The following is a 14960-nucleotide window of genomic DNA, read 5'->3' on the forward strand; positions in this document are numbered from 1 at the left end:
TGCATTCCTGGCAAGATGAACAATAAAGGCCTTCAAGAGATTTTCTATCGATACATTTAAGGATGTATTGATAGACTTGGCCAAAGATGAACATGTACCCATACATTGTCGAAATGTATTGGCACATTTGAAGCAGAAAGCACCCAAGGGAAAAAGTATCGATAAATTTCCCTCATGTATCAATCCATAGTTAAGTAGTGAGTATTTTGGCTGAAATGTATCAATACATTGCCTCAATTTATTGATACATTTACTTGAAATTAAGGCAGACGCATCAATACATTTTGCCAAATGTAGCAATACATCACTAAGGACAAGCAAAATAAAAAAAGGATTTCATCCATTTTCTCCATATTCACTCTCATCTCTCTCTTTCTAGAAACCTTGAAATCCTAACCCCCAAAATTGATTTTAAAGCCATTTAAGGCTATTTGGAGCTTGGGAAACCATCCTGGAGGTAGGATTTAATGTTGTTACCAATTATTTTTCAATTTAATCAATTAATAACTCCAAAATTTGATTTTCTCAAATTTGGTAATTTTCCCTCTCTGGCTTGGATTAGGGAATTCGAAGTTAAGACTCATGCAATCCAACTTCTAAGGTATAGGTTTAGCTCATTAATGAAAGATTTGAGCTTAAATAGTTGGATTGCTAAGATTTAGTTAATTTTGGAAAAGTTGGCATTTTTTGCAAGCTAGGATTTAACTAATATTTTGGTGTTGTGATGTGCTTAAAAGCGGAAACGAAGTTAAATCAACTCATTGGTAAGCTAGACAATGATTAGAGGTTAAAGATCGAAGCTTAGGTGGGAGTACCTCTAATTTGTCATTGTGAGTGGGTTTAGTTAAAAAATGCATGCAATGCATCACACCTTGATAATGGCATTACCATGGTATTAGAATGTATGTATGCATGTATATATATATATGATTGCCTAGATGTAAGTGCCTAGGCTAGAGAACCAAACTATGGAATGGGTGTTTGTGTATTATGATGTGAGCCACATGGGTGGCCTATGCTTTGTGTGCTTAAACTAAAATGTCTATAGGCTATAATGAACCCTAGGAGTAGATTTCCCTAAACGAAAGATATGTTAAGAGAATTTGATTCCAAGGATGCCTTGAAGATTTAAAGGTACTTAAAACCTAACCAAGTTTAAAGACAATTGAAGCTCAATATACGTGAATTAAGGTTCAATAACAAAAAATGTGAATGATACAGCATGATGGCCTTATTTGTGGATTTGTGTTTTTGTTCGAGAGATGAATTTCATAAGTTGATTTGAATTGTAGATGAGTGGAGTTCCGATCCCCTATAACTGTGTGTGCCTGTAAGGATGGTGGTAAGCAGGGACGGTGTCACTAATCTCACTTGTGACTCTCGCCTGTAGTGCTTTGATGCTATCTATTAAGATTACTCCAGGTGATGCGACACCAGGAAATCACTCCAGGTAATGATTTGATTCTTCGCCAACTACTTCGGCATTGAACGTGATTTGTTCTTCACCCATTTCTTTAGCACGCGCGTGATCTGTTTGTCTGCCAATGCCTTTGCCCTAAGTGTGATTTGATTCTTCGTCGATTGGCCACTGAGCGTGATTTGACTACGTCTATGTCCAAAGGAGGATCATTCATTGATTTGATGTGGAGAATGATCTGAATAACTTTGATCGACTTCCAAGGTTAGCCTAATGATATGTATGATGACCTTTGGAGACATTGAAGATGATGATATGTCCACATATTGGAGATTTAAGGATAGTGATATGCCTTATGTTTGGAGATGGTTGTTGGATTCTGTAATTTCACCAAGAATGCAATATTTATTATGTGTTTATATATGTATATGTATATGTATATGTGTATATATATATGTATGATTTTGTTTATCTTCACTACTCATTAAGTATTTGAGTACTCACCCATTTGTGTACCATGTGTAGATAAATAGGCCATAGAGTTGTGTAGTAAAGGTCGTCTAGGGACAGATCAATTTTTGACATTCGATAGGTTCCTATCCATGTTAGTTGAAGTTTTTCACTACGGTTATGTATGTAGGCATGAAGTGCCATATGAACTTATGTAAGAGTTGTTATGTATGAACCCATTTTGGATGGCCAACATATGGCCCTAAAAACATTTGTATGAATTATATGCTAAGTATAATGTATTGTATTTGGTTTTATTATGAATATTTGATTATTGAATCCGTTGGCTAGTGTTATATGATTTTGGATTCTGAGGCATGCTCAGGTCTAGTGGGCTTAATTGCTAGGCTCGTGCGTTAGTCATGAACCCTTGGGTTGGGTCATGACAATGGTAATAAGTGGGCTTACTTTTTTCCTGCATAATGAAAAGGGTTATTTTCAAACCCACTCATTACCATGTCTTAAATGTTGAAAGTAAGTTCAATGTAGACAGCTTACACATAGTGAGTTTACATCAATTTATCTATAGATAATGTTTGGTAGCAACTTATAGATAAATGTTATAACATGCTACACGTCATGTTGAAAAAATGTTACTGCATGTCATGTTCAAAAAAAAGTTGTTACATGCCATGTAGAAAAAATGTTGCATGCCATAATTAAAAATATTTTGCTACACTCCTTTTTGAAAAAGCATGTTATATCCATGTTGCAAAAATTTTTTCTGCACGCCAAGTTCAAAAACAGTTTGCTACATACCATTCTTGAAAAAGATTTTCTACATGCCAAGTTCAAAAATTTTGCTATACGCCATGTTTACAAAGTTGTTGCATGCCATGTACAAATAAATTTTAGTAATTTACAAACTTGGCCATTTTACTATACGTCATGTTCAAAAAGAATGTTGATACACGTCATGTAAAAAAACATATTGTTATACGCCATGCCATGTTCAATAGATTTGTTACACACCAAGTGCATTAGAGTTGTTACATGCATGCCACGCGTGCAATAACTCTAGATAGTGTTTTAATTTACAAATTACACTTAAAACTTCAACACATCAACTTTGGAGTTCTATGAATGTAAACTATAATCCCTAAACCCTAAATAAATAAACCCAACAACATACCTTGATGTCATATTTGCTCGTTAGTATGCAAATCAATGATGATATGGTGAGAGATAGATTGACGATGATATGGCAAGATGGCGAGAGATAGACAGAAAGCGCTGGCGATGGTGGCAAAATTAGAAAGAGCTAGATGACAATTGTTGTTGATTTCTCACGCAAGTACACACTATCACAATTAAGTAATATAATGACGAAGTACAGTATCAATCCCACATAGATTTGTTCCTAAATCTTAACTAAGTATTAAAATTTATGACAAATTAATCTTATTTAAGCAACTAAAATTTTCAAAAAATTAATTAACACTACATTAAAGCAAACACTAAATTTACTAACAAAAATTAAAATTACTTGAGGAAGGCAATAAACTAAAACCTAGGATTATGGGTTCATTCAATACTTTATCTAAAATCAACTTCTCATATTATTTACATTTATAGGTGGTTTTACTAACCTAGAATCCAAAGTTATATACAAGTCTTTGTCGAGATGCTTTCATAAATACCTAACTTAATTGGGTCACTATATGTCTATAGTAATCAAGTAAATGAGGTTCATTATGCTAGTATTCTAATTTGGCTATGTATGGCAATTGGTATATGTCTACCCGAATAGTGAATGAGATCACCTAAGTGACGTGAACATACATTATTCGAATCTTAATCCAATCTAATATCTCTATGTCGAGTCTCAATTAGATTCATAAATCATTGAATTGTTGATCAAGCAATCAAAAGCATTAAGAATAAATTTGCAAAACTATACCATTCATGACAAATAAAAAGAGAAACTAATATTCAGACTACATGTTGAACCACCATAATCCCAAAAAAGTAAATTAGTTCATGATATCAAAGTAAAACATTATCCAAAGAAAATTAGCCATGAATCTAAGTCAAAGAAAATAAGAGAACACAAAAAAAAAAAAAAAACTAATGTTAAAGCTTTTGATCTTGAATCTCTCTCAGTCTCTCTTGCTTTCTTGCTTTGTTTTTGGCTCCAATTCTTCAAAATAATTGCTTGCCATCCACTATTCAAAGTCTCTAAAAAAAGTCCTTTAAATAGGTGTTAAATAGCCTAATTTCCATATTCCTTCATAAAAGCATGTGAAGCTAATCATATTTGTATTGTTTATAATCAATTCCCTTGAATAGTACGTTGTTTGGATCATTATAGTTAATTATTTTTCTTTTAAATTTTGTTCATCTTATCAAGAAATTATTAAGGTTATTAGCAATTGTGTTGTAGTTCGAAGTGATTACATTGTTTTTTGGGCTTTAAATTTTAAATTGCTAGAGAAAAATTTAATAACTCATGGAGTTCTTATTTACTTTTTTCAGCATGTCCATGAATTGGCTACTCATAGAGTTCATGACCTACATCGACCAAGACCAACGTTTCGAAATGCTGGATTTTTTTTATTTCTGTGGGTAGCAACTTTAAGAGTCTGATAGTCAGTACAATGAAGCTAATATAAAAGTTTAGTTACTGTTTGGTTGTATAATATGATATTTGTAATTGTTTGTTGCAATGGACTTTTCATCCTTTTTGTTTTCTATGACAAAAGAATCTGCACCGCTCTTATATATTGTAGGATTCTTGTTTATTTGGTTCTAAGTACCATTCTATGCTATTTTTTATATTTTAAGCTGCTTACATCTCTTCTTTAAAATGAAAAGAATTGATTTCTAATATTGTTCTGCTTTATTATTCTTTGACTTCAATGAAGCTCTCTTTTTACAGTTTTATACTATTATGAATAAAATGTACAATGAATTGTGCTAATTTCAAAGGAATGCTACAAAAGAGCTGTGCAAAACCAAGCAGATCATGTGTATAGATTTGCCATAGAATTATGCTACTTCTATTCATAAGGAAAAACTTTTTGTTAGCTAAGTGGGAATGAATGTATAGAATTAGAAACAATCATGGAATTGTCTTCCATTTTCTCTTTATAGCTACAAAAACTTTTGTGTATAATTATTTTTTGCAAAAGCTTGCTTAATTACCAATAAATCTAATTCAATAGCTTATTTCTCCAATCATATACACAATATATAATTAAACACTACTTTTGTACATTTTTATATCTTTCATTGTTTCAAGTTCTTTATTTCAATTTGTTAATATGTGAATTTTTTTCATTAATATGGTTTCTCCTTTTCTATTTTTTTTACCTGATGCTATTTTTTGCCTCACCTTCCTTTATTTGTTGATAAACTCTGTACTAAGCCTAAGTTTTTACTTCTTTTTTCCCCACGCAGAGGATCCTCTAAAACAACCCAGTCATGAAAGAACAACTTCATTGAAGTCTTTTTGCCCACCTCTTAATACCAACAAATTCTTGAATTTCACTAACAATTATGGCCCACATTGCTTTATATTTTTTGTCCGCAAGTAGCTTAATAAATTGAACACTACAATCCCAACTTTTCTATAAGACCGTTGCCTTTGCCATCTTAATTTTGTTCTGCCATCTTGATTTCTTTATAAGCATTAAGTTTTCTGTTAAGTAGGTGGAAATAAATACATAAAATTATAAACAACTATGAAATGGTCTTCTACAAAAAGTAGGTGGAAATGAATGTATAGGATTAGAAACAATAATTTAATACTCTTCCACTTTGTACTTATAATTGTAATAACTTTTGTGTATATATATTTCTATAAACACTTTCTTCAAGGCCTTTTATTTGACCCGAGCGCAGCACACAGGGCCAATTCTAGTATTAAGATCTAATATTAAGATCCAGGTCTTTGGAGATATATGACCTGCAAGACTCACTTAAGCACTAAAAGCAAGGAACTACAGAAATTTCTATAGAAAGATTGGAATAGGTAACACCTTAGCTTTTTGGTGTTACCTTACTTTACTTCCATTTAAAACACTGTTAATGTAGGTTGGATAGATATTTGCACAATTGGCTTTCGCCTTTTGCTCTAATCCTTTTAATGTTGATTGATCTACTACAACACTTCTTGCATAACATGCTTGCAATGTAGGCATAGAGTTTTAAGTGCACAGGATATGTATAATGTCTACTTCTTACATCATCAATCAACTTCTTAGAACGCAGATCACCTTGGCATTAATCACAATATGGTGCCGCCCCATGTGCCGCGCTCGAGATGATAATTTTTTTTTTTCAATGGAGTTGATATTTCTTCGTGGAGTAGATATGGAATAGTAATTATATTATAATATCTAATTATTGGTGTACATTGACATGTACAAAATATATAAGTGGTGTTAGTGTAGTCATCTATGGTGGTGCTTCTATACAAAAAGTAAAAGGCTTTGTGTTGTGCAATTGCCAATTGTTTTTGGGTAGATTGTTCTGTACAAAGGTTGAAACCAAAGTTTGCAATAGGATCATGAATATCTAATAGTGTTTGTGTAAATTGGTGGTAAAAGAGATTTGTTACGAAACAAAATCAACACCACAAATATAGAATAAATTGCAAAAGTAATAAAGTGTATATAACAGAATGATAATAAAGTGCATTAACGTCTTAACATACAAAAGTTTAGATATAAAATTTTAATATTTCAATAACAGACATTGAAGACCATAGAAAAAAGTATATATGAAAACTACAAACAATAATTAAAGAACAATAACTTGTCACTTTATTATAGTTAATTTTAGACAACTCAAAATCAGCACCACAAATATAGAATAAATTGCAAAAATAATAAAATGTACATAACACTATCATAATAGGTGGTTCCAAAAAAGATATTAACATATAATAAAAGTGCATTAAGGTCTCTAAGCTTAATTACAAAATTTTAATATTAAAGTTCATAAAGTGCAGAACAATAAATGTCTAGAAAATCTCTAAATTATCAAAACAATAGAGGCAAATGATAAACTGCAATTGAAAAGAGCAGTCATTGAAAAATGTTTAGAAAATCTTGTGAAAGCTTCTCAATCCCCAATCACAATTCAATGTAGAGATTGCAAAATAACCAACAAAGACTAAATTATGGTGAGACAAACATTGGAGCATCTGTCTTAATAAACTGGAACTTCATTTAGCAAAATAGATGCATCATAATATTTTAAAAACAAAGCAAATATAATATAGAACAAAAGTATAATTACATGTTTATATATACTACTATTTCTATTGAGTTAAAAATGCTTGTACTGTCATGGGATGGATCAAATTTCAGAGATAGAAATTATCCTTCCCGTTGCTAAAGTAAGGAGACATTGTACCACAGCTTTCCAATCCCGTTTGACAACCAATCCTTCCCTTTTTCACATCGAAACTGGACCATTAATGATAGTACAAAACATTGCTATTCTTAACCTTAGGGACCGTAAAACAATTAATTGGACAAAAAAAAACTTCATCTAGCAAATACAACAATAAACAAAGACTAAATCATGCAAACATGACCATAGAAGTACCTGACTTAAAAACATGTGTGTGATTTGGCAGCACAAATGCATATTAATATTATATAATGTTGAACAGAAAATTAATGCCACAGATGCTATTTATGTTAACTAAATATGAAATCAAAAGAGAGTTTGTAAATATGAAAGGTGAAAAAAAGGCTCACATTTTGTAAACAGAAAATTAAATGATCACTAGTAGCAGAATTCAGCTATTAATCCATATATAATATAATCATTGTATGTGTTTATAAAATGAAAAGACATAAAGACAAAGGATACAATAAATAAAAAAAAGAATATCCATTTTAATGCACAAAATATTATTTGTTTATATATGTCGTCCGTTCTATTAACCCAAAAACAGTTGTGCTATCATGCACGATCCTTAAACACCATGAAAAAAATAATTTTACCCAACAACAAAATAAAAAAATAGCCTTCTCATTGCCCCTATCAATCTTAAACACCCAAAAGACCTTCACTACCATCTCTGGATAAGCAACATTAATGCTAAACAAATTGTTTTGATGCAATATGTGTGAAAGAATAAAATTTAGAACTCCATACACCCACTCAAAGTTCACCTAAAGCCACACAGAATCTGATTGACATTTAGCCTCAAATAAACAAATAGTTGTTTCATCCAAGTTTATTGCAAAACAAAAAGGAATCAAGATAAAAAACATGTCTAAAAAAGGTAAAGGATTAAATTTGAAAGTCCAAACTGTCGATTTTATAAAGTCAAATGATTAATTTCAAATAAAATATAATTCCAAACTTAAGCATACCTGAATAAGCAATTGCATTACCAAAGTTTGCCAAAGATTAAAAGTAAAAAAGAAATTAACAACAACACAAATGAACAAAGAAAAATAAATCAATAACACAAACACATAAAATAGCTACTTGGCTCGGTAAAGATACTAGAATTTGCAATGCATACACTTACTTGGCTGTATTGAGTTAACAACAATTACACTGTCAAGGAATGGTCAAATTTGAAAAAATAAATAAATATCCTTCTCATAGATAAAGGAAGAAGAGGGCATACCACAACTTGTCAATCTTGTTTGACACCCAGTCTTTCCCTTAAGAGTGAAAAGGATTTTTTTCTAACCAAAATTCCACCATCAATGACAATACAAAACGTTGCTACTCTAAGCCACTAAAAAAAAAATGCCACACATGGATTGATAACAAATAAAAAAAAAACAGCTAGCAAGACCTAAGGCCTTTAAATAAAGTAATTGAATAAAGATCAAAAGAACCAAAGCAAATAATGGATTGCAATTGAAAAGTAAATTCTGCAAAAAATGTTTACAAAATCTAGTTATAGCTTCTCTCAACATTGGATCACAAATGAATAGAGCAGCTGTAAAATAATTTTTATTCACGTTTAATTTGGTGAATACACAATATCTAACACAAATAAATTTTTGACTCAAGTAAATCAACAATTTCCATCTAGTGATTTAGATAGGTAAGCCCACAACAAATAATTTTCATCCATAAAAAACTCCTAAATCGCTACAAACGCATAACCATAATAAACAACTATAGTAAAAAATACTAAGAAGCGAGCGAGGAGAAACGGCAAAAAACCCTAAATCGACACAAATACTAAAATCTAAAATTAGGGGAGAGCAGCGGTCGGTTGGAACCGCCCAACCGACCGCAACCGTCGGTTATTGTACCGATCGGTGTGCCGATCGGCCTCCTCGGCTGATCGGCTCGTCGGCGGGAATCCTTCCCCCCCGAACCGACCGAAAAACCGACTACTCAAGGTGACCCATGAGTCCCCCGCCCGGCTGCCCCTGGCACTAGTACTGACCCTAGTACTTCCCCCGAACCCCCCGAGGCCCCGACTCCTGCTGACCCTAATTTCTCCCTCCCAACCCGCCGACCTAACAAAAATCCCCCTCCCAATCTCTCCCGACTCACGCATTCTCCTGCCGGCCGCCCCCTCCCCCTAGTCTCAACTCTAGACTGCCCCGGCCCCCGACCTGATTCCCCTCGCCCCCCTCCTCCACGAGTCCCGATTCCCCCGCCCCCCTCCCACGGGTCCCCTCCACGAGTCCCGATTCCCCGGCCCCCTCCACGAGTCCCAATTCCGCCCCCCCACTCAAGTCCAGAAATTTCCTCCCCTCCCGTGACTACGAGTCCAGAGACTTAATTTCCCTCCCCCTTCACCCTTGCTATACTATGGCGGTTCAAAAAAAACGACGAAACCGACTTTATACTATGGCGGTTCGGTCGGTTATATCCCAAAAATTTTTAGTCGGTTTTTAGTCAAAACCGACCGAACCGACCAATGCACACCCCTATCCAAAATCAACAATTTTCTTCTAATGATCTAGATAGGTAAACCCACAACAAATAATTTTCATCTATAAAAAAAACTCTAAATTGTACAAAAATTGAAAACATAGTAAACAAAAGCCATTACAAACAAAATAATAAAAACAAAGACACAAAAAAAAAATTTCCATCTATTCATTCCCATAGGTAAACACAAACACAAAACCACTATAAACAACTACACTAAAAAATACTAATTGGCAAGAGAGAAGACACAACAACGAAACCCTTAATTGAAACAAATACTAAAACCAAAGATCAAGCCAAACGCTAGAAACACAAAAAACCAAAATGATTAAAAACAAAATAATGAAGAGAAAAATGAAAAAAACGTTGCATATAAAAACACCTAATAGAGCAGAAACATCGTCCACCCAAAAAGAGAAAGCAAATATGATAAACACACAAACGGCAAAAAAACAAGTGAAAAATGAAAGAAACCCAAAAAGAGAACCATCCTAAATACAAAAGCCAAAAGTGAAAAACCCTTTGAGGAAGTTGTCAAAACCTATAACCAACCCAACAATCATCATGATAGAAAACCAACAAATCAAAAAAAAAAGATATCAAATATGAAAACCTGAAGCAATATAATAAAGAACACAACCTACACAAAAAATACAATGAAATTCATAAAAAAAAAACCACACATCCAAAACTAATTCATCAAAAAACGACAGATTAAAAAAATAAATAATAATAAAACTCCAAATACCCAAAGATGAAAGCAATTGAGCATGACCTGCAAAATATAGATGACAGAAACAAAATGCACCAACCAATAAAATAAAAAAAGAATCAAAATGAGAAAAGCCTACAACACCAAAAGCCAAAAAGGAAGAGAGCAACGAAAAAGGAAAAAAAATACAAGAGTAAACAAAAAATAGAAATTACACTCAAAATATCTAAGAAGATGCAACATGAAAGGCAAGAAAGAGAACAGGAAGTAAGAAAAGTGACAGTAAAGGGATACAAAAACTAACACAACCAAAAAGAAAACTCTAGAAACCCAACTGGAAATGACAAAAAACTCATAAAGAATATATTCACATGACAGCAATAAAAAATGCCAAATGTCAAGTCAAAAACCTTGTCAAGTGTCAAGCTAGGAGCCCACAAAACTTCCTTTAATATACAATTATGTTATAGGCTATAGATAATATTGAAGCAAATAACTGCAAATGAAATTTCATAGCTGCACAAATTCTATTTGTAAATTATATTTAAGTCACTAAATTGTGAAATTGCTAAGAAATGGTTACAAATATACAAAAAACATAAACAAACTCATACTTGCAAATAACAATAGTAAAAATAATACATTAAAAAAAATAAACAGAAACTTTAAATGAATTCAATCAAAAAAAAAACCCAGACCTACAAAGAACAATAGTAAAAACAAAGAAGCATGAAACAACCTATCAAACACAAAGAAAAAAAAAAGGAAAAGGAAATTAATTCAAAACAGCAATTAAACAAACAGTAAAACTAAAATAAAAAATCGAACAACAAATTTACGTCGCATTAACAAAATCTAAAAAACTAACCAAAATAAAACAAAAATTGAAACAATTAAAGCATAATCTTAAAAAAAAAAAAAAAAACTCTTAACCTGTGACCAATTCAACTCCAAGCAAATTCATTTTCAAATGAAATAAATCAAACCAATTTCTCTCATATTCTTTACTTATCATGATTAAGCTAAAAATAACAAAAGCCATCTTCCATATATAATTTTTATCAAAAAACATTGTCAAATATGAACAATCAAATGAGAGCAAATTAACAGAAAAAAAAACGAATTGCCCAACTCATTCCTTACCTAACTCAAATTAAAAATGAAAACAGCAAGACATGAACAATCAAATAAGAGAATAATATCATGAGGTGATTTCATTCCATTTTCAAAGCTTACAATTCAATCCTAAGATTAACCCAAAACAATTCATTTTGTTTCTCAAGTCTTTCAAGCGCATATGTCCTGTCAATTTAGCGTATTATTTACAATTTAACAAACCAAAATAACAAAACATGAACAATCACATAAAAGAATAATATCATGAGATGACTTCGTTCCAATTTCAAAGCTAACAATTAAGGTCAGAGATTAACATAAAGCAATCATTTTTTCTCTCAAGTTTTTCATGCATATAAGTGCTATCTATTTACTACAATTTAACATAAGTTCACAACTCTTCACCAAAGCATTCAATTACTATACATATACATAGATAAAGAAAATAAGCAAGAAAAAAGAGCAAGAAAATGAAAGAATAGGGAAACCAAAGAGAAGAGAGAACAAAAAGACTGAAGTAAAAGAAAGACATAAGAGAGAAAACATTTTAGAAGGGCAAAGGGATTAAAAAGACAAAAGTAACATAAGGATATAATACAAATCCCACAATACCCTCAAGAGTAAGACAAACATTAAAATACATTAACAAAAAAACTCCAAGCATTTACAAAATACTCAAAATTAAAAAAAAATTACACATTCTAAATTCTGAAAATAACTTCACTTTTCTCCAAAATAACAGTCCCAAAATCAAACCCAAAATAAAGGCAAAAGGTTGAGAGCCCAAAGCCGAATAGGGCGATATGTCAAACATTAGTCCTACCCGTATGACTTCCACCACAGGTGAAAAGCACCACACAAACCCATAGAAATCAAAGCACTGTTAATGAGGCACAAAAAGAAAAACAAAAACGTGGCCAAATCTAGGGGAGTTTTTGGACCTCTCTTTTACTTATAGTAGTCGACTTGGTGTCCTCTCCTCTTCTCTCCCCTTTGTCCCCTCTCTTTGCCTTCACCCTCTTTCTCTTTCATCCTTTTTTCTCCCTCAGAAAACATCAATAGTTTAAACAACAGGGATAATGAAGAAAGAAAGCCCTAGGCGACAGAAGTGGAGGAGAAAAGAAGAAAAAGATATAAAAGGAAAAAAATTTAAAAAAAAAAATGAAAAAAGAAAGAGAGGGATTGGGAAGCTTTCATGTACAAAACTCAAAATATTCCTAAGAAAACACCAAAAAAACAAGCATAGGCGTTACTCTAAACCCCTTTATACATGAGATTTATTATATAGTAGATTGATTTGAAAATAAAATTAACTATTACATATAAACAAAAATATTACTAATAGTGACTATATAAATAAATCAATAGCATCATTTAAATTGATACAAATATTTAATAATTTTTTAAAATTTTATTTTTATATTAAAAGTTTATCTACAATGTATTAAACTAGTCAATAAAAATGAATAAACATCTATTGAGAAAATAATAATATTATTTATTACATTTGAAAATGACATTGCATTAACATCGATTGAGAAAATAATAAAATTATTTATTTGTAAAATTATTTATAAATTCAATTAATATTAAAATGATTCGAAACAACCCAAATCATTAATCCAAAATAATCCTTACTAGAAAGGATCCAAATTCAAAATAACCCAATTTAATGAGTTAAACTCAAAATAAACCCAAAAATGTGATCCGAAATTAATTTGAACCATCATCGTAACCCATAATGAATCCCAACCATTATATCTAACCTAAACCCACCAAGCACCTTGAGCTAGATAACTTGTATAATTCCGTCGCTCATTACCATGCTTTTGTGATCTAGCGATTATCAAAATTTTGGCTCAACTCACCAACCCAATGAACAACAAAATTCTTGTGATCATCTAAATGCAAATGTAACCCAGAAGAGATGAATTCCGATTCGCCCCTTGGATCCCAGGGTTTGAAGAAAACACGAGAACCAAATGCAATATCGAAATATGAACTTGAGCATCCAGCGTTTTGTCGGAAAAATGTACACATCCGCCTTCTATTTCCCCTTATTAAATAACAAGAAAAAAGCGGGCTTGGCAGAACACGCCCCCCCAATCCTATATCTCTTTCACACTCTGGAGTAACATCATCAAAACATAAACCAAAAACATCCTGGTACATTTGATCTCAAAAAATGAACGTCCTGTTGCTGGCATTGCCAACACCACCTAGATTATTTTCGCAACTATCCAGAAGGAGACAAGAAAGGCATGTAAAAAGATTAATTAGGCAGCAGACTCCTTGGCAATCTTATCTGCCTTAGCAATGACTTCCTCAATCCCTCCAACCATGTAAAAAGACTGCTCTGGAAGGTCATCATACTTTCCATCCAGCACTCCCTGTACAAATCAAGGTCACGGGGGATGCTATCAAACACCATACACGATTTAAATGCTGACTCATGTATAAATGACCACAAAATGCACATAGCCAGGAGAGTAATAAGATAGATGTTCTTGATCAAGATAAGTTCTGATCAGAAAAGGTTTTGAACAATCTTTTTTCTTCCACTTATCATCAAATTCTCATTCATGAAATAGCTCTGAATATGGACATGTAACATGAAGCAAATTCCCATGCCATATAGCCCAGTTTGTAATATCTAAACCACAAGTCGACAACAATCAGCCCACAAAAACCAAGAAAATTAGCATATTATCTCACTACCTCGACTGGGGTTAGCTATATAAACAACGTTGCACCATTTTGCTCTATTTTAAGACAATATTATCTATGTATCACCCACATTATGACAAATAATAACTTAGGCACTATATATAACATCTGCTACTGCATTCAACAACTTTTAAATGCTACACTTGTTTTAATAATAAAGGATATAATACCACGGATCAGCCTATTATAAGAAATTAATCACTTGCTCATACACATCTTCACACATGATGGTTCATTAAAGCAAGTCAAGCAGGGAGAAAATCATACCTGGAAGCTGCCAATGCTCTCCTTCAACTCAACATACTTGCCAGGAGCACCAGTGAACACTTCTGCCACATGGAAAGGCTGGCTCAAAAACCTTTGGATTTTACGAGCACGTGCAACAGTCAACTTATCATCTTCACTAAGTTCATCCATCCCCAAAATGGCAATAATATCTTGCAAGTTCTTGTAGTTTTGGAGAACCTTCTGCACACCACGTGCAGTATTGTAGTGTTCCTCACCCAAAATATGAGGGGAAAGCATACGAGATGTAGAATCCAATGGATCCACAGCAGGGTAAATACCAAGCTCAGAGATCTGATAAAAAGGAAAAGTTTTATGAGC

General features: G+C 32.5%; 1 protein-coding gene and 1 non-coding gene across 2 annotated transcripts in view; both read right to left on the minus strand.

Annotated features, from left to right (window-relative positions):
• Positions 1-5811: 5811 nt before the first annotated feature.
• LOC149527809 (small nucleolar RNA snoR104) lies at positions 5812-5928 on the minus strand. Its single transcript, XR_016352263.1, has one exon. It is a non-coding gene; the product is annotated as a small nucleolar RNA snoR104 (small nucleolar RNA).
• Positions 5929-13586: 7658 nt separating this feature from the next.
• The window catches only part of LOC110420520 (ATP synthase subunit beta, mitochondrial), a 4011-nt gene continuing 2637 nt past the window's right edge, over positions 13587-14960 (minus strand). Inside the window, exons 8-9 of the mRNA XM_021433874.2 lie at positions 14622-14933; positions 13587-14017 (exon numbers count right to left, since the gene is read on the minus strand). Coding sequence (XP_021289549.1) covers positions 13904-14017; positions 14622-14933 — 426 coding nt within the window. The 3' untranslated portion in view covers positions 13587-13903. The remainder of the gene's footprint in view (positions 14018-14621; positions 14934-14960) is intronic.

Source organism: Theobroma umbraticum, unplaced genomic scaffold, assembly GCF_002168275.2.
Source record: "Theobroma umbraticum cultivar Fairchild unplaced genomic scaffold, ASM216827v3 scaffold_30.0, whole genome shotgun sequence".
NCBI lineage: Eukaryota > Viridiplantae > Streptophyta > Magnoliopsida > Malvales > Malvaceae > Theobroma > Theobroma umbraticum.